Source organism: Ovis canadensis, chromosome 3 (genome assembly GCF_042477335.2).
Source record: "Ovis canadensis isolate MfBH-ARS-UI-01 breed Bighorn chromosome 3, ARS-UI_OviCan_v2, whole genome shotgun sequence".
In the NCBI taxonomy this organism is placed as follows: domain Eukaryota; kingdom Metazoa; phylum Chordata; class Mammalia; order Artiodactyla; family Bovidae; genus Ovis; species Ovis canadensis.
Genome location: NC_091247.1, coordinates 31,957,788 through 31,983,845, shown reverse-complemented (window position 1 = coordinate 31,983,845; position 26,058 = coordinate 31,957,788). Strand labels below are relative to the sequence as shown.

Below are 26,058 nucleotides of genomic sequence, written 5' to 3'. Positions count from 1 at the left end.
AAGTATAAAAATAATGTTTAGGATTAGTTCTGTAAAAGAATAGTCCTATAGATGAAGCTGCATCAGAAACGCTGTATTTTTTACTTGAGTTTATTTTTTACTTTTTACCATTCTCTACCTACAGAACACGGCGACTAAATTAGAGTCCTGTTGGGTAGTGTGCATATAGGTATTCTTGAGAAGGAGGAACTGAACTAGTCTTAAATGATCTACAGGCAGAGAGGAAGTGGGGGAGGGGGGAAGGAAATTGAGCAGAAAAAGAACACATCTGAGCGAATGCATCAAGAAATAATGTATTTTTACAACTCTAAGAGAGCACCATATTTCATTTTCAAATATTCTGAGATTAATTTACAAATTAATTTCACAGTTATATCAGGACACTGAATGATTTGTTTGTGAAGTTATTCAGCAGTGGTTATGGTAGACATTTAGAGATCTAATACCAGATGGCAGACTTTTAACTTGTTTTATTTAAGCAACTGTTTTATGTTTTCTAGATCATTTTTTTCACTAGTGCATATTAATTTTAGAAAAAGTATATGTATTTCAATAAAAATTTTATTTATTTTGGTCTGGTTGAAGGTACAGGCCTTTAAGTTAAGCCTCCTGCTTATATCTGTTTTGAGCAACTTACTTTAATTCTCTAAGCTTCTCTTTCCTCATATGTAAAATGGGGAAAATAACAGTACTTATCTCATAGTGCTGTTGTATGTAATATAAAGTCCTTGCCACAGTGATTTCTGCTTGGTATAAGTGCTTAATAAATGTTACATATTATTATTCCAACTTATTTCAAGGAGAAATTTCAAAACTGAACTTAGTCTTCTTTCTATTTTTTTTTAATTTGCTCTTAATGTTTAATCTCACCATCAAAACAATCCATAAAAGAAGGCTGGAAAATAGAGGAGAATTTAGCCACAATCCTTTCTCCCAACAAAGAATTTGCATTTTTAGCCCCCTTAATTTGGGGGAGGGTGGGAGGCATAGCCTAAAAGAAGCAAATGTTCTATATCTGGAAAAGAAGCTACTGTTTTGGTTTATTACTTCGAATCTTTGAATCCACATGCTTAAATAACTTCTGCTTTTCAGTGTGAGGAGTATTTGGCTACTATGAGGTTGATAATGGGAAAGAATGACCAAGAACAGTGCCAAATTGCAGAGCCCACATAGATAAGGACCCAGTAGGGTTTGCTTGGACAGTTTGGAGGACACTGATAACTTGCTGTATCATTTCATTTTTGCTTAAAAATAGGTATTTGGACACTTTCTTCACCACCTTGCCACTCCTCCTTCACACTTAAGAGTGATTGCTTATATATGAGAATTAAGTAGGTCAAATTAATAAATTTCACAATTTATACAACATTTGAGGACTTTACTTTTAGTGAGTGTGTGCTAAGTTGCCTCAGTTGTGTCTGACCCTTTGTGACCCTATGGACTGTGCCTTTGCAATGCTATGTATGGACTATAGCCTACCAGGCTCCTCTGCCCATGGAATTCTCCAGGCAAGAATACTGGAGTGGGTTGCCATGCCCTCCTCCAGGGGCTCTTCCTGACCGAGGGGTTGAACCTGTGTCCTTTACGTCTTCTGCATTGGCAGGCGGGTTCTTTACCACTAGTGTCACGTGGGAAGCCCTTTTAATGAGTATGAAATACTTTTTGGTGAATATAAGTGAGAGCTTAGAGATTAATGAAGTTTGCTGAGAATGAAGCAGACTAGGAATGCTTGCATAGCATTCATTCTCTAACTTTATGGTAAGCCCTGAAAACCTGAATGGTAAGGAAGACTTGAGATTTAATTTCTCTTTATTCTCCTCTCCTCACTAGAAGCGTTTTAGGCTATACCTCTGCTAAAGCTCCAGTGAAATGCTTGGACAACCTGTATTAGAAGACTTTCCCTCCCCACTTCTCCTTTCTTCTGGTGTCTGGTCTTCATTCCATATATGTGTGTGTGTGTGTGTGTGTGTGTGTGTGTGTGTGTGTGTGTGTGTGTGTGTGTATATATATATATATGTTTTTTTCTTTTTTTTTTTGGCTGTGCAGCATGTGGGATCTTAGTTCCCTGACCAGGGATTGAACTCATGATGGAAGTGTTGAGTCCTAACCACTGGACTGCCAGAGAAGTCTCTTCCTTCCATGAATCTGACTGAAGTTTTTTCCTCCTTCCAGCATCTTAGTTCCTACATCCAGGATCTAGGGTTCCACTGTTATCTGAAAGCTGAGTTACTTGGATTATTGAGATGCAAAGAGCCATGCCATTTAGGTTTGAGATAGATATAAATAACTCAAAGCTTTCTGACCACTCCTTTCCGGGTCCTGGGTTTTATAGTCTTTATAACCTGGTGGTCATCCCATCTTGAAAAAGGACACTTTATAGCTCCCTCTTATATCCATGTTTACTATTGCTTTCCTTGTTAGGTTGACTTTACCCCAACTTTATCTTTCTAGGGGTTTCAATGGGGGAAAAAAAGCTCCTCTTCCCTCTTTTTCTGCCCTCTGCTTTAACTTTTATTCTCAGCCTCTTTCTTCTTTAAAAAGTAAAACCTAACAGAAGTCACTCATAATTCTTGATACTGAATTCATTCGTTCTTCTAGCAAATAATGAGTGTCTTTATGTCAGGAACTGATCCAACCACTGAGAGTATAAACAGTAAACAAAACACACAAAAACCCTGCCCTGGGCTACTTGTATTCAGGAATGGGGAGTAGAGACAAAAATGTCTAGGAGTTAGAATTTGCTGAGTGCTATGGAGAAAAGTAAGATAGGAAATGGGGCTAGGGAATGTGTGGGCAGTTGGGTGGGGGTAAATGGAGAGAAGTAAGACTTTGCCTCATTCAAAATTATTAAAGAATTCAAAACTGGGAGGATTATTGTACACATTTTATGAGTTAATTTAATAGTATTTCAGATCATTGTGTTTAACAGAAATGTTTGGACCCAGTAGATTTCTTAATATTTCTATTTTCTATTTCTATTTTCTAGTAACTTAAGCCAGAAAACAAAAAACCTCAGGTACAACATGAACCTAGAGCAGATAAACTATTTATCAAATAGCATAGAATAGATACCTTAATTTGATTTTTTCTAAAAGTGCTATGTTGTGTTTGTTTTTAAATTCTATAGACTTTTTGTTTATGCTATTTTTGTTATGATGAGTAACATAAGGTTCCTTGTGTAAAACTGGAAAGCTGCAGGGAAATTGAAGGAAGAAAATTGTAGTCCTTAATAATCATATTATCCGGAGAAATGTTGAGTGTTAATATTTTGGTAGATCTCATCTAGAAATTTTTCTTTGGGAAAAATGGAATTATATATTCTGCTTTTGTTATCTGCTTTTTAGTTTAGTAGCATTTATCAAAACCATGGTTCTACTTTATATTCATCTACAATAAAATTTTTATTGGCTAAATAATATTGTCTTGCTTCTACTGGATGTTAATAATGTCTAACGTCTATTGATATTACTGTATCCTGGTTACTTTTGAGACGCTTTACATACTTTTGCTCATTTAGTCTTTAGTCTCTCTTTAAGAGCTGTTCTATCATTATTTATTTTATAGCTGAGAAAATTGAGCAAGGACAAATTTAGTACTTTTCCCAAGATCCCGCAGCCAGTAAGTGGCAGCCATAGATTATGAACTTATTCTGACTCCATAGCCTGTGCTCGTATCACTATCTCATGTAGTTTCTCAACATTAATGTAGTTTATAGTTGTTTTTGTTGTTATTTTAAGTTGTGCCACAGCTAACATCCTTGTAACCATATCTGTCTTTATATCTATGATGATTTCCTTAGAATAAACTTCTAGTAGTTGCAGTAATATTGGGTCAAAAGGTGTGGATGCTTTCTAAGGCCCATGTAAATGTATTGCCAAGTTGTCTTCCAGAAAAACTTGTCAGTACCAAAGTGTTCTCTTAACCAGATGAAACCAGATTCCCCACATCCTTAGGAACACTTCTTTTTAAATCTAATAATTTGATAAAGACCCTTGTTTTAATTTTTCTTTCTCTGAATATTAGGAGTGAAGTGAAAGTCGGCCAGTCGTGTCCAACTCTTTGCAGCCTCATGGCTATACAGTCCATGGAATTCTCCAGGCCAGAATACTGAAGTTGGTAGCCTTTCCCTTCTCCTGGAGATCCTCCCAACCCAGGGATTGAACCCAGGTCTCCCGCATTGCAGGTGGATTCTTTACCAGCTGAGCCACAAGGGAAGCCCAAGAACACTGGAGTGGGTAGTCTATCCCTTCTCCAGTGGATCTTCTGACCCAGGAATCGAACCAGGGTCTCCTGTGTTGCAGGCAGATTATTTACCAACTGAGCTATCAGGGAAGCCCTAATATTAAGGTAATACTTAAAAGTTTTTTTCTTGGAGAAATATTTGTCTCTGTCCTTTTCTCACTTCATTGGCATGTTCATCTCTTGGTTATTTCTAAGATTTCTTTAAATATTAAGAATAGTAACTCTTTGCTTATAGATATAAATTTTTTTCCCAAGTTTGTATTTTAGTTTTGTAAATGAATTCTTATCAATCGTAATGATAAATAGCTAGGGTTTATATAGTAATCACCGTGTGTGTGTGTGCGCGCGCGCACACGCGCATGCTTAGTCACTCAGTTGTGTCCAACTCTTTGTGACCCCATGGACTGCAGACCACCAGACTCCTCTGTCCACGGAATTTCCATGGCAAGAATACTGGAGCAGATTGCCATTTCCTATTCCAGAGGATCTTGCCAACCCAGAGATTGAATCTGTGTCTCTTGCATCTCCTGCTATACTAATTGATTATATTAATGAACTCATTTAACTTTTATAATATCTCTATGAGGTAGGTGCAGTTATTAGCTCCATTTACAAAGTACTCTGACAGTATGTTTTAAATTCTCAAACAGTTCTTTCTTCTGTGTCCTTGCCCATTTCTGTTCTCAGTTCCTTAGAATCTCTTTTCCTAGCCTAATGGGTGATACCTTTTGTTCAGTTTTTCATTACTTAGTTTAGAGGTTGTTTTCTCTGGGATAACTCATCTAACAACTTTCTAGTTCCCTAAGGCAAAGTTAGGTGCCCATCTTCTGTCTTTTTTTAAATACCTGTTGCACTTACATGGTCTTATTCCTCTTGTGTATTCCCTGCTGTTATACATTTTATACAGATGCTGTACATCTGAATACTCTGTAAATATTTGTTGATTTGAATTGAAGGTGCTCATGATAATGTTGGTGATATAAGAAAGAAATCAACTTTCCCAGTATGTAAAATAGAGAAACTTACACTAAGGAAGTTAACACTGGAACTCAACTTTAAAGGCCAGCGGGGAAGGAGGCAGAAAGAGGGGGGCCTAGAGACTGAGTGCAAACACACATGGGAATTTCCCGTTCTGGGAACAACAAGTGATTTACAGTGATTTTGAGGTTTATCAGCTTTGCCTCTGGGAAAGCCTGATGTAATAAATCCCTCCTTCACCCAGCATACCTGGTCTAGTGTTGAGAATATTTCAGTCTTTTTTCTGGATCTCTTCTGTTATAAAACAGAGCTCAGTTTCTTTTCTGACTTCCTCATTTTTTCAGTGTGACAGGAGCGGGGGAAGTTGGCAGGTCCTGGTATAATCTTGATAAGATCTTGAAATGCCCAGGGAAGTTTTGTGGCTTGGTGGGGAAGGCCTGCTGGCAGCCTTTGCTGAAAGTGGAAGCCTTGGGCTTGGGGGGAGAGGAAACCCTGCAGCCTGTCTGTGAAGACTTGGGTTCCTGCACACCCTTCCCTGGTTGTCAGCACGTGGCACGAGACCCCAGTGTCCTTTCTCTCTGGCCTGCAGTACGTTTCTGTTCTTCTAGCTTAGATACAAGACTAAGACATTCTTCTCTGGCTCTAGTCTTGAGGTATACTGACTGCTGGTCTTGAACAAGTGAGCACTTTACAGATTGACAATATAATTTATTTGTCATTTAATTTGATATTTTTTCAAATCCTCTTTATATCTCATCATGTAACTAAAACTTTTTTCATTATGAAAATAATTCATGCTGATTGAAGAAACTTTGTAAAATAGAGAAAAAGAAAAGTAAGAGAAAAGTTATTCCAGCAACCAATTACAGCCACATTTTGTTGTCTCCCACCACCCTGTTTTTGCTCTTTGTTTTTACATACGTATTTTTGTACATGTTTTACAATATAGCACGGTAGTTAGGAACATGGCTTGTGCTGTCTGACTGGGGTTTTAGTTACAGCTTAGCCTTTTATTAGCTTTGTGAGTGCAACTGTCTCACTAAGCCTCAGTTGTCTTTTCTTTAAAAAGTGGCAGTTTCATAAAATATCTATCCCTAGAGTTTTTATGAGGATGAAGAAATAATATGTGTTCAGTGTGACCATCTCATAATGACTTTTCAATAAATGTAACAGTAATAATCAAGGCTGTCCTTTGGTTAGATCATTGAGGGGTGCTCCTCTGGGCTGTGCTTGGAGAGAGGAGGTGGGTCAGGGTACTGTACCTTTCTTTTCTGAAATAATTAAAATTCAACTTCAGATTTTTTTTTTTTAACATTCTCAAGGGGCCTATGAAAATGTTTACACTGAGACCTCCTTTAAAATATGGCTTTTATTTTGGCCTAACCTCACAGTGGGTGAGTGGCCCTGGGCCTCAGACTTCTAGGATGGCCCTGATGATGATGGTATCGATGACACTGCAGTGACAGTGGCAAGTAAAGACCTGAGTATCAGGCTTGGTGTTTGGTAAGTATTCAGTGATTGTTAGCTGCTCTTTTAAATAATGATAAATACACATTTATAGTATGTTATAAATTATAAATTCCAGCAGATGTTGGCAAATGTTATATGCAGAGTACATCATGTGTGATGCTGGGCTGGATGAAGTACAAACTGGAATCAAAATTGCTGGGAGAAATATCAATAACCTCAGATATACAGATGACACTACCCTTATGACACAAAGTGAAGAGGAACTGAAGAGCCTCTTGATGAAAGTGAAAGAGGAGAGTGAAAAAACTGGCTTAAAACTCAGCATTCAAAAAACGAAGATCATGGTGTCCAGTCCCATCACTTCATGACAGATGGGGAAACAATGGAAACAGAGGCTTTTTTTTTCTTGGTCTCCAAAATCACTGCAGATGGTGACTGCAGCCATGAAATTAAAAGACACTTGCTCCTTGGAAGAAAAGCTATAACAAACGTAGACAGCATATTAAAAAGCAGAGACATTGCCAGCAAAGGTCCATCTAGTCAAGGCTATGGTTTTTCCAGTAGTCACGTATGGATGTAAGAGTTGGACCAAAAGCTGAGTACCAAAGAATTGATGCTTTTGAACTGTGGTGTTGGAGAAGACTTTGAGAGTCCCTTGGACTGCAAGGAGATCCAACCAGTCCATCCTAAAGGAAATCAGTCCTGAATATTCATTGGAATGACTGATGCTGAAGCTGAAGCTCCAATACTTTGGCCACCTCATGCAAAGAACTGACTCATTGGAAAAGATCCTGATGCTGGGAAAGATTGAAGGCGGGAGGAGAATGGAACGACAGAGGATGAGATGGTTGGATGGCATCGCTGACTCAATGAACATGAGTTTAAGCAAGCTCTGGGAGTTGGTGATAGGGAAGCCTGGCGTGCTGCAGTCCATGGGGTTGCAAAGAGTCAGACATGACTAAGCGACTGAACTGATAAATTATAAAAGCATAACCAGTTTCCAGATTATTACATAATCTTCCTGAAATTTTTTAAAAAGGTTATTGAGGTATCTATCTAGATATAGATATATCTGTATATTTAGATAGATCAATCTACCTACCTATATATATCTAGATAGATATAGATCTGTCTAGATATATAACTCACTTATCACTATGAATGTGATTGAAATGGCAGCATAATACTTGGCTCAGTGTGTTCTTCCCTTATTGGATACTCATACCGTTTCCAATTTTTCTGTAGTAACTAATAATAGCTGCAGTAAATGTCACTGTAAGTAAAGCACTTCCCACATTTATTATTGTTTCCTGATGACAAATTTCCAGAAACGAAATCATTGACTTACAGGATAAAAACTTTATTAGGATTCTTGCTGTATATTTTCATACTACCTTCTGAAGAGCTCTGACAGTTTGTACCCCCATGAGTATGTCTGTAACCCTCCTCTTCTCACCTTTGCTAGCCCTAGGGTCTGGTTTTTTTTTTTTTTTTTAAGTAAGTCTATAAGGAGAAACAAAATAAAAATTTGCATTTTCTCAATTGATTAGTAATGTTAACATCTATTAGCCAATTTTATTTCCTCTTTGGAAATTGTCTGTTTAAAGTCTTAGTGTTTTCATTATCTAAGTAGTTCTATATACATTAAAAATGACTACTATATTTGTTTTACTTTTTCTCCAATTGAATATCTTTCTGTTTTGAGCAGAAGTCTAAAAATATTTGTATGGATAAATCTTTACTGTTTCTTTTGCATAAATAATAGCTTCCGGACTTAGTTATCTTTGTTTTAGGGAGGTGATATTTTACTTGAAGGTAAAGCATCTACCTGAATTTTTTCCCTCTCTACTATTTTTTTAGAATATTTACTTATTTTTTTGACTGTGTGGGGTCTTAGCTGTGGCCCACAGGCTTGGTTGCCCCATAGCATGTGGGGTCTCGCCTCCCCGACCAGGGATTGAACTCATGTCTCCTGTACTGGAAGGTAGATCTTCAACCACTGGACCACCAGGAAAGTCCCCTCCTTCTATACTTCTTAATCAAGTCAAGTAAATAGTTTTGCTTTAATATTTAGTCCTAATATGAGATGGAAGAGGATAGACCAACTAGCCAGCTCCCACCAGCCCACCCCTTACAGCAGTGCAGGCTGAGTCACAAGCTATTCTTAGGTGTTTTTTCCCCTTTTATGTGGGTGAATTGTCTTGTTCAGACTTGTTGACTAATTCTTGTAAAATTGGTTTAATTTAGATCTCCAATATAATCGGAGCACTAGCTACTTCAGTTATTAGTTTACCATTTCTGTTCTTTCTTTGCCCTGTCTATTGGTTGACTCTTTGTGGGCTAAACTTAACATTTATAGAAGTCCAAGTTTACAGCTTATATTCAGACATCTTAAACTGAAGATGTTAAATGGCAGAACTAGACTGAGAACTAAATATGTGTAGAGCAGTTCTCTTTTTGAAGCTTTTGAGTCTCAACATGCTTTGTGTATTTGGGGCCCTAAGCCTCTTGGTAGAAATAATAATCACCTTTTACTCAAATGTAATCAATATTTGTAAGAAAAACATATCCTTTTTATTAGTAATTGGCACAACTGCGGTTTGTCATACCAATTCAGTGAAATTAAGCCAATTCTTAATGGTTGAAAATGAAGATGAAGTAATAGTAGTGATAGCCATCATTTATGAGCACCATCTTTGTGCAACATGTTTTACAGACATGGTACCTGAGCCTTAAAAGAGCCTGGTGTTTAGGTGCCATCAGCCATGTTTATAAGTTAGGAAAACTGAAGCTGTGTCCTGTGCCAGTCTCCTGAATAACAGCAGCTACACTGGGATCAGAACTCGAATTGGTTGATCTGCTTTCAAAGTTCAACTTCCAGATTGTCGGCTTGCTTCTCCTCAGTGCAGTTGAAAGGATGCTAATCTCTCCGTGTCAAAGCTTCCATATTAAAGGATATTTTAGTACCTACCTTGTGGCTGAGCACTATGTATCTGAAGATGAGACATTCACAGGAACTCCCAGTCTGATAGAGATGGGCAGGCATGAAAACAAAGGTTACAGTATTTGGTGGTATGTAGTTTATTGGAGATATATACAAGATAAAATAAGGATGTGGCAAAAGAAGGTTTTTAAGTGGAAGTATCGCTGAGAAGTGTCACAGATTCAGAGAGAGGGGTAATAGGAATAAGATGGCACAGAGGTGGAGGGGAAAGGTATTCTAACAGTGGAAATGTAGGCAGAGGATAAACCCTAAAATACCTCATATGCCATGTGGAGAAAACTAGATATTTTTTGAAAATATCAGTTTTATCAAGATATAATTCATATACTATAAAATTCACCCTTCTAAAGTTTACAGTTCTGTTATTTTTATTACAATCACAGAATTGCACAAGCATCATCACTAATTTTAGGTTATTTTCTTCATCCCAAAGAAACCTCTATACCCATTAGCATCCTCTCAATTTCCCAGCTCTGCTGCTGTTGCTGCTGCTAAGTTGCTTCAGTCATGTCTGACTCTGTGCGACACCATAGATGGCAGCCCACCAGGCTCCCCAGTCCCTGGGATTCTCTAGGCAAGAACACTGGAGTGGGTGCCATTTCCTTCTCCAATGCAGGAAAGTGAAAAGTGAAAGTGATGTCGCTCAGTTGTGTCCAACTCTTAGCGACCCCATGGACTGCAGCTTACCAGGCTCCTCCATCCATGGGATTTTCCAGGCAAGAGCACTGGAGTGGGTTGCCATTGCCTTCTCCGTTTCCCAGCTCTCAGTTCAGTTCAGTTGCTCAGTCGTGTCCAACTCTTTGCGACCCCATGAATCGCAGCACGCCAGGCCTCCCTGTCCATCACCAACTCACGTAGGTCACCCAAACTCATGTGCATCGAGTCAGTAATGCCATCTAGCCATCTCATCCTCTGTCGTCCCCTTCTCCTCCTGTCCCCAATCCCTCCCAGCATCAGGTAACCGCTAACCCGTGAATTTGCCTCTATGAATTTGCCTCTTCTGGACATTTCATATAAATGAGACATAGAATACGTGGTCTTTTTGTTACTGACTTCTTTTACTTACTGTAATGTTTGTTTTTAAAGTGCACCCATATTGTACCATGTATCAGTAATTCATTTCTTTTTATGGTCAAATATTCCATTGTATGGGTATACCACATTTTGTTTATCCATTCATCAGTTGATGGTCATTTAGGTTGTTTCCACTTTTGAGCTATTATGAACAGTGCTGTTGTGAGCATTTGTGTACAAGTTTTTATATGAACATAGGTTTATATTTTCATTTCTCTTAGGTTCATATCTGAAGGTGGGATTGCTGGGTTTTATGGTAACCTTTGCTTAACATTTTGAGGAACTGCTAAATTGTTTTCTGAAGCAGCTAAATTGTTTTACTTTCCCACCAGCAAGGTATGAGGGATCCAGTTTAGGAGATCAGATCCCCTGGAGAAGGAAATGACAACTCATTCCAGTATTTCTTGCCTGGGAAATTCCATGGGCAGTGGAGCCTGATAGTCCATGGGTCACAAAAGAGTCTGAAACAACTTGGCGAGTAAACAACAGATTTTATACTGTTGGTGAGCACAATCACAGTGGTTGAAAACTGTTGGATTCTGTTCCTGCTTCCCAATGTCTTTCAAGACATAGGTCAGAAGCCTTTTTCTAATGAATGGAACTAAAATGCAAATCATTTCCTCAATTCTGTGGGCTACTTAAAATCTGAGTTATTAAGGATTATTGAAATTTAGTGTTTATGTATTAAAACTAACCAATTTCTAGAGCTCACTGAGTGTCCTAATTCAGTTTTTTTCTAAGAAATCTGTTAACTCTACAACACTTTGGCAGCATCAGATTGAATTGAAAAATTCCTACTATGCACTCCTACAACAGTGGATACTGTTTCAGTGTATCATTGGGTTGTCTTGAGTTTGACTTGGTTCCATTTCTGCTATTCTTAAATTGATTGCAGTCACAGAATTATGTTGTTTTAATTTTGTTGACCATTTGTATAACTATATCATTGCTATAACTTCTTTATCATAGAGTTATTTTTCTACTGAAAAATAGGAGCATGTAGGTAGGTTGAATCTCTTTCTTGTTCCACATAGGTAGGCAATAGTTAGAATAGTTTGAGAATGAATGGATTACATAATTGGAAGTTTTCTTTCCCACTCTAATATTCCACTCTAATACATTTTTAAAGTGGAAATTAATGTATGTTATAATTAAGGGTTTTAACTATGGAGTACATGCTCTCCCCAAATTGGCTTTGGAAGTCTGAAAGCTTTGAAATTGTTTAGCACATTTTGTGCCTTTGTGTTTTTTCCAGAGAGAGAAACTGGGTTTGCCAAATTTCTTTTTAAAAGAAGTCCATGGCCCTCAAAATTAAAGAATTCAGATGGATGAAGGGAATTTGTAAATTTGAGATTTGGGATATTTGGGGGAAGTGAGACCTTGCTTTGGTTAAGTGTCGCTGCTCAGCGATAGATATTTTCTGGATACATGTCTTTTAAAAGGGTGACTCATTCCATGTTAGAATAGCTCTCTTTTATTCTTCCTGATAATTTTTTGTCTTTCTCAGAACTTGGAGTTTGCCTTGAAAGTCCTCACTGCACATTTATTATTACTATTTTATATTTTATTATTAAAGTAATATTTATTATTTTATATTTACTTTCTTATATGATTGGATTGCTCTTTATTCAAGGTGTTATTTTTGCTGCCCTGATTGCATGCTTTACTTGAAATTAATTGGTATTTTTAAAAAATGGTTTGATAGAATAAGAAAATGAATGCTTTTCTACCCATTGACTTCTAGTTTCTTTTTCCTTTACTCTCTTGTTCTGTGTTTTGGTTGAGATTGGAAAGTACCAGTAGCCGGTTAAAGCTCTTTCCATGCAGGCCTTGCTCGGGTGCTGTGGCATCAGCTTGGATATCGGGTTCTCAAGGCCTCTGCAGGACAGTGTGGCTGGAGAAGTATACTTCTTCTCTGTAGCTGTTTTACCATCATATGCAGCATGGTTGGATTTGAGACATGAGACTGGCAATTTCAGTTAAGTGTTTTTGATAAAACAGACTTGTTACTTAATATTGTTTATAATAGACTAAGAAATTGTCAAGGGGAAAAAAATTGACAGGGTGAGGTTCTGGGTGATATTGGCTATAGGGTTAAAGGATGGTTATAGTATAATACAAATATATTTGGTCTGTGTCCCTGGTTCCTGGCACAGAGGTCCTAAAACCTGTGAAATTACCTGAGTGATAGGAAAGTTGCTTTCCATCATAGCTGAGCTTATGTTAATGAGGTGACTAAGAGTGGTACTCATGGATAGCCTCAGCGTAAGGCTGCTGCTGCTGCTGCTAAGTCGCTTCAGTTGTGTCCGACTCTGTGCGACCCCATAGACAGCAGCCCACCAGGATCCCCTGTCCCTGGGATTCTCCAGGCAAGAACACTGGAGTGGGTTGCCATTTCCTTCTCCAGTGCATGAAAGTAAAAAGTGAAAGTGAAGTCGCTCAGTTGTATCTGACTCTTCGCTACGCCATGGACTGCAGCCTACCAGGCTCCTCCATCTAGGGGATTTTCCAGGCAAGAGTACTGGAGTGGGGTGCCACTGCCTTCTCCGCAGTGTAAGGCTAGATAACCAGAAAAACGTAGAGAATTAGAAGGTTGGAATTTTCAGCCCCATCCACTAACCTCCAGGAAAAACAGGTGAGTGTTGGAGTTTGAACTTCTGTTTATGTACATAAATTCACAATTTTGAATATTTGCATACTATTTCAGAATTTTATATTTAAAAAAATTTCCATTATATCATAAACATTGCCTATCTACTATTACCGTGAAATTATCATTTGTGAATAGATGCATTTTATTCTAAGTGAATGTAACCTTATTTTCTTGTTCCTTTCTTCGTTAGATAAATTACCTTATTTGTATTTTTTCTGCTATTGATGACACTATGATACACATCTTTGCATTCTGTTTTCCTCCTTTGGATAATTTTCTTAAGGTAAATTCTTATAAATGGGCCAAGTGGGCATTTTGTTTTGGATGAATGTTGTCAAATTTAAAGGCACAAGCTTTACCTTAAACCTTCTACTTCTGTGATATTTGCCTTCTTTAAAAAATTGATACACTTTTTTTTGATAATTTAAAATTTACAGGAAAATCGAGCCGATAGTACAGAGTTTCCCATACACCCTTCTACCTATTATTAGTAACATGTTAGGACAGTACATTTATTGTAGTTGATTAACCAGTGTTGGCGCATTGTTATTAACTAAAGTCCATGCTTTACTTACTTCTCCTTAGTTCTCACCTAATGACCCTTTTCTGAGCCAGGATCCCATATACTATAGTACATTCAATTGTCATGGCTCCCCGGGCTCCTCTTGATTGTTGTTACTCTTAGTTTTGACTGTTACTAAAACTTTACTTGTTTCTGATGACTCTGTCTTGAAGGGTACTGGTTAGGTATATTATAATGTTCCTCTGTTGGAATTTGGTGTTTTTGTCATAGACAGACAACCATGGACCAAGCAGGCAAATGAACCAGATGTGTACATTGCAACGTAAATTTGCCGAGATGAATATGTTTCTTGTATACCAAAATATGTAAAGTTGGTATATCACTTTTACTGTAACCATTAAGTACCTAGAAGTAAGTGAAACAAGAGTAGGACTCTACTGAAGGATGCAAAAAATACACGTCTGAGAATAGTCTCAAAAATTATGAAAAAAATAGGATAGTGAGTAGAGAGGGATTTGCATATTCTAACACTGTGGTAGTTAGAGCCCTAAGACAGGAGTACACAGGAAGACCCACTGAACAGAAATAAATGCAGGCTATGAGTAAACTTAATGAAGGAGAGATGCATTTTACACCAATTAGTAAAAGCTAAATTATTTCATAAATGGTCTCAGAAAAAGTGGTAGACATCATGAGTGGTGGAAAAGTGGAGAAAATAATTTAGACTCATATCTATCATTCCATTCCAAAATAAAAAATTCTGAATAAATGAAATATATAAAATTTTTTAAATGTACAGGTACTAGAAGAAAATTTGGGCAGTTTCTGATATGAGACAGACCTTTCTTAGCATGAGAGCATACTCAATGGTCATAAAGGAAAAGATTGATAAAAAGAACAAAGTTGGTATAACAACAAATTGGATAAAAAGTGTTTGTAACATGTAAGTCTGGGAGACTGAAAGGGCAGAGTGTGAAGTAGTCTTCTAAGAGAGTAGGGGAGCAAATGAAGTAGGGGAATGTGGGCTTGTCAGGCAGGATGTAGTGTACACTTGAGTTAGTGGTCAGGAATTTAAGTGAGACCAGGCAGCATTTATATAGCCATGGAATAACAAGAGAGTTGGATTTACAAAAGACTGGTATTTTGCCAGATGTGTAGTATGTCGGGAGAGAGGGAAGCTGAGGATGTTTACAGCAAACTGCTTATAATGGTGAGCTGTGATATTTAATTTGGGTAAGGAGGGATATTAGGACATGAGGAAGGGTATAAGGATATAAGGAAGATTGAGGAACAGTTAAAAGGTGATAAGATCAATAGTTTGTAGGTCCGAGTAGGGTTAAAGAATTGTTGGCGTTAGGGAACTGGAGAGATTCAGTTGTTGAGATGGTGCTGGTGAAAGGGGCATGGGAGACATGAAATGGATTACAGAAGAGGGCAGTTACCGGTAATAACAAGGCCTTGGGTGCGACCTGGAAGTTGCTGCCTTAGATGAGATGGAGGATAAAATTTTTGGAACACAGGAGGTCAAAGACTTCTTGTTGTTCAGTTGCTATGTTTAGTCTCTAAGTCGTTCAGTCTCTAAGTTGTGTCCAACTATTTGCGACCCCATGGCTGCAGCATGCCAGCACGTCAAAGACTTACTTAGAAGCCAGTCTCTGGGTAGGATGATCTGTAAGAACATTGACATCACCAGGAATTCTTATGGGAATAATGGTGGAGAGTAGATAGCAGTTACCCTGGTGATTGTAGGGAACAACAGTGAATGAGGAGAGCCAGTGGTCAAGTCAGATGCTTGAAAGTCAAAAGCTAGTTTTCTTTTCCACTTTTATTATGAAAAATGTCAAACATATACAGAAGTTTGAAGTACTGTGATCACTTATTTTCTGTATGCCTTCATTTAGTAGTTGATTTTTTAAAAATAATTTTTTAAAGTCTTTATTGAATTTGTTACAGTATAATTTCTATTTGATGTTTTGTTTTTGGCCACAATGCATGTGGGATCTTAGCTCCCCAGCCAGGTATTGAACCCACACCCCCTGCATTGGAAGGCAAAGTTGTAACCACTAGATTGCCAGGGAAGTCCCTAGTAATCTATTTTTTACTTAAATGTGTCTTGTATTTTTGTGGGGGCTTTTGTGATAAGGCAGGATATAAATGCATTTCGAAATTCCTTTCCAGAAAGGGGGTGCCGATTTACACTTGTATTAGCTAGGTATTAAGACTTTGTTTTCAGGGATCATTTTTGTAGTGCATATTAGCTAAGAATTGGTGCAGTACTTACTCTTAGAGCTATTGTTACAGTTCCTTGCATTGCTGTTAGCTCTTCACTAAATCATGTGAATAAGCTGCTGCCTATTTTCCCAGACCATGCTCTTCTCTCTGCTTTTGCATGTACTGTTACCTCTGCCCAGAAAATTTTTTCCCCATATTCACTCATTTGACACATGTTTTTATGTATAAGGCATAAACTAATTTAAACACAATCTGAAATGCATGTGCCTGGTTGATTCTTGGGAACTGATTTGCATGTGACCCTCTCTTCTTTTGGCCTGTAGAGGAGAGAAATTTGTGTTTGGGCTCCTGGGGGGCTGGGATATAAGAGCCTGTTTTCAGTCTGACTCTTTGGACTATTGTCTGGGCCTGAAGGAAAGATAAAAAGTTACAAAGAAAAGCTGTACTTTCTCCTTTTCTCAACTTCTTTTTCCTCTGCTTCCAACTTAGGTACATTCATACTTACCGCTTTTCCTGTTTTTTATTCTGTCCCAGATTCTAACTTTATACTCTAGAGCTGTCAACTTCCACTTTCTCTGGACCCAGACTTGTTAGGTAACCTTTCCTTTTCCCTTTTCAAAATTAAATCTCTCCTTCTTCCTCTTATAGAGGTTTTGTTCTCCCATCTAAAAAGTAAAGACTTATAACCTCTCCTCTTTCCTAAAGCTTCTCTCTCCTCCTACCCCTTTTCTCCCTTCTTGTAACAACACATACTTGTTGAGTTACCTACACTTCACCTCCAAATTATTGCTTCAGCTTGCCTTTAACAGTCAGCTCACTGTCCTGGAACTGTCTTCACAAGAAATTGCCAAAACGAATGGTGTAGTTTTTACTTCTGTGACATTTGTCAGTATGACCATCATCCTCTTGAAACTCTTATCTCTGTATCTCAATTTCTTTCCTTTTTCTCAGCCTCTGTTCTGATTGTTTTTCTCCTGTTTCCTGTACATACTTTCTATGGGTAATGTCATTTGCTGACATGTTGACAGCTACTCCCAAGCCTTAAGGACTACCAAAACTGAGTTTCTACCTTAAACAGAATTCTTAACTGTTCCTTATATGTTTCCACCTAAATGTCTTCGTAGGTGTGTCAGATTAGATATGCTCAAAATGGAACATTTTGTTGCTTACCTCACAAATCTATTATCCAGATCCCTGTTTTCTCAAAGCTTCTGTTGGTGAATATTATCACTCTGCAGTTGCTCAAGGTAGAAACTCATCTGTGATGCTTTTCTTTCATCATCCACATTAGCTGATCAGAAAATCCTGTCTCTTCTACCTCTGCACAAGTTCAGATTTTCACTGTCTGGACTATACTAGGGACAATGTCCTTGCCTCAAGATATTCAAATGCAGTTCAGTTTCTGTATTATTTGTCAGAATTCTTTCTCTCTGCCCTTAAAAGACCAGGTTCTTCTCTTGTTTCTTATATATGCTTACCCTGGATAATGTCCTTCATTGACATGGCAACAATTTCCCAATCCCTGGGGACTACCAAATCTGGGTCTCTATGTCAGATATATACTGTGTTTCGTTTGTTTATCTGAGAGGCTGCAGCATGCAGGAACTCAGTTCCTTGACCAGGGATCAAACCTGTGTCCCGTGCAGTGGGATCACAGAGTCTTAACCCCTGGACCACCAGGGAAGTCCTATATGCTATGTTTTAAATATCAACTCTCTGTGACTTGTGTAGTGAAGTTCAAAATCAATAACATGACATACTTTGTTCCTTAATTGAGATCTTGGCAAGTTACTTCATGTCTTTGACCTCTTTGTAATTGTTTCTAAATAAAGAGGATTCGGTATGTGTTTAATTCTTTAAAAAAAATCATGAGATAAAATAGAGAAACCTCAATATGTAAAACACAAAAAACAGAGCTACTTTCATTAAAATTGGTATCCTCAACAGCTCTGCTGTATCTCCTTGAAATTTCTAGAACTGTAAGGTGTGCAATTTGAAACTACTGAGTTTCAAGAATGAGTTCTTTAAAGTCACATCACTCTCAGATTATATTCTCTGGGTAGGAAAGGCTCTGCTCTTTTACTGGCTGTGTTCTTTCCTTCTTTTAGCAAGTCCTTCTCTTAGATTCAGATACATCTCCTTTCTTTGTAACAGTGCCTAGCAACAGACCGGTACAATGTATTTTACTATGAAGGGAAGTCGCTCAGTCGTGTCCGACTCTTAGCGACCCCGTGGACTGCAGCCCACCAGGCTCCTCCATCCATGGGATTTTCCGGGCAAGAGGACTGGAGTGGGGGGCCATTGCCTTCTTCGATTTTACTATGAGGACACCATTAAACCCGCTTACTTTAACAATGACCTCATGTTAGATAATTGTGTGTGTGTGTGTGCGCGCGTGTGTGTGCATGTGTGTGTCTGTCTGTGTGTGTCTGTCTGTCTATGTGTGTGTGTCTGTGTGTGTGGGTGTGTGTGTGCATGTGTGCGTGCGTGTGTGTGTGTGTGTGTGTGTTTTGGCTGCACTGTGCGGCTTGAAGTTACCTGACCAGGGATTGAATCCAGGATCTCAGCAGTGAAAGCCTGGAATTCTAACCACTGGACTGCCAAGGAGTCCCCTAGATAATTCTTATATAAAAATTGCTTTCCTTGTGGTATGTACGGCACTTTGATTTACCTCCCAAGTAGTGTTCTATCTTCTTGATTCTCATAGCATTCTTCATATCCTTTTATTATAGTTCATTGTTCATATTTGAATGAATAAATATATGGATGAAAGAAAGAATGAATGAGTAGATGAGGAACAGGTGTGGAGAATATATATATACACCCTATAAATTTCATCTTACTGCAGGAACTATAAAGAAGTCGGTATTTTGTTCTAATCATTCTTGCATGGAACTGACCTTGATATCCTTGCAAATCAGATGTGAAAAGAACATTTTCCCCAACTAATCAGCTAGTTTAGAGAGTTCCCTTTTATGTATGTAGCATGTGAAGTGGAGCAGGCACTGGAGAAAGATTATATGATGTGCCTTCAGGAACTTGATGATCTTGCTTTTGAATGTCAGACCTTCAGTCAAATCTATACTAATCAGCATGATTCAAAGTATAGTTGAGAAACCCAAGGCTTTCTCTTCATTCCAATAAAAAGCCGTTAGAATTCAATGGGAAGTAAACCTTTATCTCTAAAAGTGTACTTACAAGAAGAAAAAAAATTGCAGAAGGTCCATATTACAAAGGATAGTTTTGTCTAAGATCCATAGCTCTGATGCCTGTAGGGTTTCAGGGAAGTAGTTTGAAACCTCCTCTGCTTTCTTAACCAGTTTCTCTTCTGTATATGTTTTCAATTCAGTATTACTCTTCTCCATGCCTCCCTTGCTTTTTTATTTTTTTCCATATCTCAACCATCTTATTCATTTACGCAGCTTATTTGTTTAGCAAATAGTTATTGAACATTTTCTCTGGGAGATCTGGTTTAGGCAGTAGGCATAGAGGTAAATAAAAAAAATTCTCCGTCCCGAACAATTGAAACAGGCAAACGTGAAATTGGGATACAGTATGATAAGTAAAGTTACCGTGGGATGAACAGGTGTTATGAGCATACCTAAGAGATGATGGCTGACTGCCTGAGAGGACAGAAATCTTCTAAAGAAGAGGTGACATACGAGTTGGGGGTTGAAGAATGAGAAGAAAGTGTGGTGAATGTCACAGAGGGGAACAGCTTTTTACAGAGGAATAGGAGAGTGAAAAAAGCCCCTCTGATAAAGGAAAGGTTGGTATAGTTAGGACATCTGAATCTAGGGGACGTGTCTAGCAGTGAATGTGATAAAGTAGATTGGGGTGGGATTTTGAAGGGTGCCATATTTCGTACTATGAAATTTGGACTTGTAATCAGTAGGGGAGTTTAAGCAGGAGAAGGGCATTTTGTTTATTGTCGCGGCGGGTGGGGGGTGTGGGGCGGGGGCGAGGAGGAACTGGTAGTTCTGTGGAAGGCAGGAAGACCATTTTAGGAGGTTCATGCCCTGATTCATGTAATGACCCACTTACTAAGTCACAGTTTGCCAGGGATAGGCCTGGGAATCTGTAGAACTAGAAAGTATCTGAGGTGATAGGATGAGGCAAATTGGGATGCTTAAAAACAAAGCATTGGACTTAAGAAATGTGCTGTCTGGGACCAGTTTTGCTACTGACTAGCTATATGAGCTCATGGAAGTCTTTTCGTTTTTCCATCTTGAAAATTGAGGGTTTTACACTAATTACTGTAATTGTTTCCTTCTATAATTCTGTGCTTCTAAACAAATCCAACCTTAATTGAACTACTTTTTACTTATAATGGCTATAATTCTTTTTCCTTCTGTGTCTTATTGACCCTTTGAAGAAGATGGATTGCCTACTCCTATTCAAGTATTTCTGCTTTTCTCTGCCTTAGTATGAATATATATTTCCCACATACTCCAAATGGTGTTTGAATTATGTTAAAGTGAAGCAGTGGTTTTTGCATTATGTCTGTTATCTGCTACACATTTTCTTGGTTTCTGAAAAAGAAACAATGAGCAGGAAAATCTCCATGTAAACATTCTGAAACCATTGATAATTAACACAGTGTTCAAATTATGTGATAGATGCAAACTGCCAAGATTGCCTATCATTATATGTTATCCATTTTGAAGAGTAGAGAGTGATGTTTATTGGATGCTGACTTCAGTCATACATGCCCGAAGCAGACATCAAGCCTGTAACTGGGGAGATGCTGATCACCCTTTCTTCCTCTCCAAGGGTTATACCAAGAGGGAAGAAATAATTAGCATTCCCTAATTTATGCATGGGATTGATGTAGGCCTGAGTGTTAGAAGGCACCTCTGGCTGGCTTGTTTTTCTTCTTTCTTTTATTATAAATGTAGCAAGAATGAGTTGATCTGGTACACAAGAACCTGTGACCCACCCAGCATTAATTATTATACCCATTTAAGAGAGGAGAAGGCAGATAAAGTCCACGGAAAGTTCATGGACTTTAGAACTAAACAGGTTTCATCACTTACTGGCTTCATCACAGAACTGAATTTTGGCAAGTAATTTAATGGTCTCGTTTCTTCATGTGTGAAATGGGCACAGTATCATCTGTCCTGCAGGGATGTTGTGAGGTTTGCCAGTATTATCAAAGGTGCCTAGCTTTGGCTGGCTGGCAACTAGTAAAGAAACTCCTATGTGTGAAGCTCCTTGTACAGAACCTGAAATATTTTAGATTCTCAATGAATATTGAGCATGACAAATAGATAATAAAGTGTACTGAATTTGTGGTAAGCATTTAGTAAATGGTAACTTATGATTACATAAAGTAAAACTGTTGATTTTTTATAAATGCTGGAGAGGGTGTGGAGAAAAGGGAACCCTCTTACACTGTTAGTGGGAACGCAAACTAGTATAGCCACTATGGAGAACAGTGTGGAGATTCCTTAAAAAACTGCAAATAGAACTGCAATCCCACTGCTGGGCATACACACTGAGGAAACCAGAATCGAAAGTCATGTGTACCGCAGTGTTCATCACAGCACTGTTTATAATAGCCAGGACATGGAAGCAACCTAGATGTCCATCAGCAGACGAATGGATAAGAAAGCTGTGGTACATATACACAATGGAATATTACTTGGCCATTAAGAAGAATATATTTGAATCAGTTCTAATGAGGTGGATGAAACTGGAGCCTATTATACAGAGTGAAGTAAGCCAGAAAGAAAAACACCAATATAGTATACTAATGCATATGTATGGAATTTAGAAAGAAGGTAACAATAACCCTGTATGCGAGACAGCAAAGACACACAGATGTATTGAACAGTCTTTTGGACTCTGTGGGAGAGGGCAAGGGCGGGATGATATGGGAGAATGGTTTTGAAACGTGTGAAATATCACATGTGAAATGGATTGTCAGTCCAGGTTTGATGCATGATACAGGGTGCTTGGGGCTGGTGCACTGGGATGACCCAGAGGGGGAGGATGGGGAGGGAGGTGGGAGGGGGGTTCACGATGGGGAACACATGTACATTCGTGGCGGATTCAAGTCAATGTATGCAAAACCAATACAATATTGTAAAATAATTAAAAATAAAAGTGTACACAAGATAAAAAAATCAAATGTATTTGTTGCATTTTTCAAAGTTTCAAGTACTATTTCTCTTCAAATATAGATTATGAAGTAATTATTCTATAGCAGGTCAGAGAGAATTAGTATAAACCTAACAACTATGAAATAGTAGGCTTTAAAAGTTTAATAATTCTATGGATGGACCTAGAGAATATTATAATAAGTGAAGTCAGTCAGGCAGAGAAAGGCAAACACTGTATGATATCACTTATATGTGGAATCTAAAAAAAATAACACAAATGAATCTATATACAAAACAAATAGACTCACAGACACAGAAAGCCAACTTTCAGTTACCAAAGTGGAAATGGAGGAGGTAGGGATAAATCAGGAGTATGGGATTAATAGATACAAATTGCTATACATAAAATAGATAAGCAGCAAGGATTTAGTGTATATATGTTCAATATCTTATAATAAACTATTAACAGAAAATCTGAAATATATATACGCACATATCTAATTTAAAAAGATGTCATCTGAACAATCCATATATAGTTGGGCAAGCATGATATTTTGTATTAAAATTCCTGAATATAGCATATATAAAGTTAAAAAAAAAGCTTATTGGTTCCAACAAATGATGCTACTCTATTCAGATGTTACCAGAGTCAATCAGATGTTACATACATACATATAATAATGTGATACCTGTATGCACAGGTGGTTAACCCCCATGTACCAGGTGAAGAATATTCTGTAATACCAGTACCTTTTGTTTCCCAAAGGGGATTTGCCTGCCTTCCTTGCCCTTCACATTATTTGATTCACTTTTTGGTTTTATTTCAGGATTATACTTGTGATTATTGAGCATCTGTTATATTCAGAGTACATGATGACTCACCAGACATCCTAGATAGATGATCTATAAACTTTTACACCTAGATCTAATTGATTAAGGCTTTGTGGCTATGGGATCCTATACCTTATTTGTCTTTTGTAAGCCTGTGCTTTTCCTTCAAGCTGTCTTTGGTAATGCACACATTTTTATGCAGTTAAAAAATACATCGTAGGTAATGCTTTTGGAGGATTTCTGCTGCATATAAAATTTTTCTCACAGAGACTTAATAAAAATAGGGGCTCTAGCTACTGCGTATCTGTCAGTAGTTTCTTTGCAAGATTTGGCTTATTTTGGTTTAACGTTACTTGTGATAATTTAAAATTGGGGAAGTAAAAGTGTTCTACGTGTTTGTAGAATTTCTATATTTGGAGATGTTGTAGTCAAAACTTGATTTATGAAACTTCCTTCTGTGTTGACTTTATTTAGCTCCTGACACCACGCTTCATCCAGTCACAAACTATAATTCTGGGAGTCCATGGTCTCATATCTCATAGAAGTCCTACCTATTGTGAACACTTCGTTGTTCCTCCAGTTCATTCCCTCTTCTCCCTTCCCCTCTCTTCCTGCTGCCAGAGTTCTGGATCAGGTGCCAGATGTCACTCTTCCCTGTGCCAGATAGTCTAACTGAGCTCCCTGTGGCAGGTGTGGCCTTTTCTTCACAATTGACTGTCTACGTGAAATAGGACTCTCAGTTCAGTTCAGTTCAGTCACTCAGTCGTGCCCGACTCTTTGCGACCCCATGAATCGCAGCACACCAGGCCTCCCTGTCCATCACCAACTACCGGAGTTCACTCAGACTCAACGTTCATCGAGTCGGTGATGCCATCCAGCCATCTCATCCTCGGTCGTCCCCTTCTCCTCCTGCCCCCAACCCCTCCCAGCATCAGAGTCTTTTCCAGTGAATCAACTTTTCACATGAGGTGGCCAAAGTACTGGAGTTTCAGCTTTAGCATCATTCCTTCCAAAGATCACTCAGGACTGATCTCCTTTAGAATGGACTGGTTGGATCTCCTTGCAGTCCAAGGGACTCTCAAAAGTCTTCTCCAACACCACAGTTCAAAAGCATCAGTTCTTCGGCGCTCAGCTTTCTTCAGCTCTATCCCTCCTTAAACCTTTTAAGACTTGTCAGTCATAGGTTCAAGTCCAAAATTCTTAACTTTACAGCTATAACTAATTCTTACTCACCTGTGAAGCTCAACACAGTACCTCCTCTAGGAGTTCTTGATCACCTCACCGCAGTTTAGATAATCTTTTTCTGCAACTCCAAACGTAGAGTTCACATTACCTTTGAGAAAAGAGGGAAGAAAACCAACTTGTACATGAGTAAAATTTTCTCCTACCTAAAAAGATTGTAGTGACAGGTGAAGTCTTAAGTGTGGTAAAAGGTTCCAAATTCCATTGCAGTGAAGCCTACTAGCATCTAGAGAAAGAGTGTGCACTCTGAGAGGGAGGGTGGTATATCGTGGCAACATACAGAAAAGTTAGGAGTCGGAAGACTAAAACTCATTGCATGTTAATTAACTGGATTTTATATACCATTGTTTTGTTAGTGTGACTGACTTTGGTGGTTATACAGGTACCGTCATCTTCCCCTTGAGCACTGTGCATTCACTGGGATATGATGCCTTGTAACACTTCTTGGCAGCTAGTCAGCCAGCTCCTCTCAGGGCACCTTCCACCACGATGCACACCTCTTTATGCCTTCTTTATTCAGATGGCTTGTGCAAACATTTTTTTTCCGGCTTCTAAAAATACTAATATTTGAATGATTTGGGTAAATAGATGAGTTACTGAGCAGTCTTTTAATAAAGTAGTATTTTCCTACAGTGTTATAAACCATGGTTTTAATTAAGTGCATTACTATGAATTTGCTAGGTCTTCAATCTTCCTAATTGGTCCTACCCTCAAGATTTCCTGGAATAAATTTTGAATTTATTTGTAATAGTATGATGAATTCAGGATTCAAAGTTATATCGTATTCTTCCTTCCTGGACACCCAGGAAACCATTTTTAAGTCATTTTAAAAACACCCACAATGTGTCAGGCAGTGTACTGGGTTACATTTAATACTTAAAAAAATAAAAACTCATGCCAATTATTTTTACAGATGAGAAATCTGAGACTCTGTAAGATTAAATAACTCTTCTGTGATCACAGCTAGGAAAATAAAGTTGGGATTTGGACCCAGAGCTGTTAATTTCCAAATTCCCTTTTCTTCCTAATGCAGAATATTTCCTTAGTACATTTATTATGTACAAATAAACATACATGTTTTAATAGTTACTTTTAGTCCATTTTTATAAACCTGTAGAACTGAATTAAACAGCTATGCTACATTTATTTTGGATATTTTTCTTGCTCGAGGTTTTTTTGTTTGTTTGTTTGTTTTGAAGGAAAAGAATATTATGACTTCCCATGTTACTGTACACTTAATTTATAGAGTTGATTTCTCTGGAATAAATTCTTGGCTGGTTGTAGCAACCCTCCTCTTTCACAAATTAGTTTCTACAAAATTGGTTTATGCCAAAGGTTCTTTATTCAGTATTTACCATTAAATGTGACAGTTTTTCTGTTAAATGGTTTTATTTTAAAGGCAGCACCGTTACCCAACAAAATCTTCTGCTCTTCCCCAGCTGTAAATTCTGCCTGTTCAGCAGCAGCCGAAGCTCTGCACTGTTTTCTGTTGGAAGTGTGAGCTGAAGGGGCCAGGCATTCCTGGTGCTTAACGGGTGCACTAAGCTGCGATCTGCCCTTGCTGTATTATTCATGGCACCATGTTTTCATGTTGCAGATGGCTGAGCATTAGCAAGGAAAATTCAGAACCATGATGGCTCAGTTTCCCACAGCAATGAATGGTAAGTAGTTTCATGCTTGTGGTGAGATAAAGTGGTTATGAGAT

At 38.1% G+C, this 26,058-nt stretch overlaps 1 protein-coding gene across 5 annotated transcripts in view; it reads left to right on the top strand.

The window, feature by feature from the left end:
* ITSN2 (intersectin 2) overlaps positions 1-26,058 on the top strand; it is a 124,183-nt gene that overhangs the window by 2,991 nt on the left and 95,134 nt on the right. For 4 of the 5 annotated variants that reach the window (XR_011255542.1, XM_069582665.1, XM_069582669.1 and 1 more), the window contains exon 2: positions 25,951-26,014. Coding sequence is in view for 4 of the 5 variants with exons in the window: in XM_069582665.1 (XP_069438766.1) it covers positions 25,984-26,014 (31 nt within the window). In the remaining variant the exon portion in view is untranslated. Of the gene's footprint in view, positions 1-4,023; positions 4,348-12,595; positions 12,747-13,611; positions 13,705-25,950; positions 26,015-26,058 lie in introns of all 5 variants that reach the window. The other variant, XM_069582667.1, reaches the window with a different exon arrangement.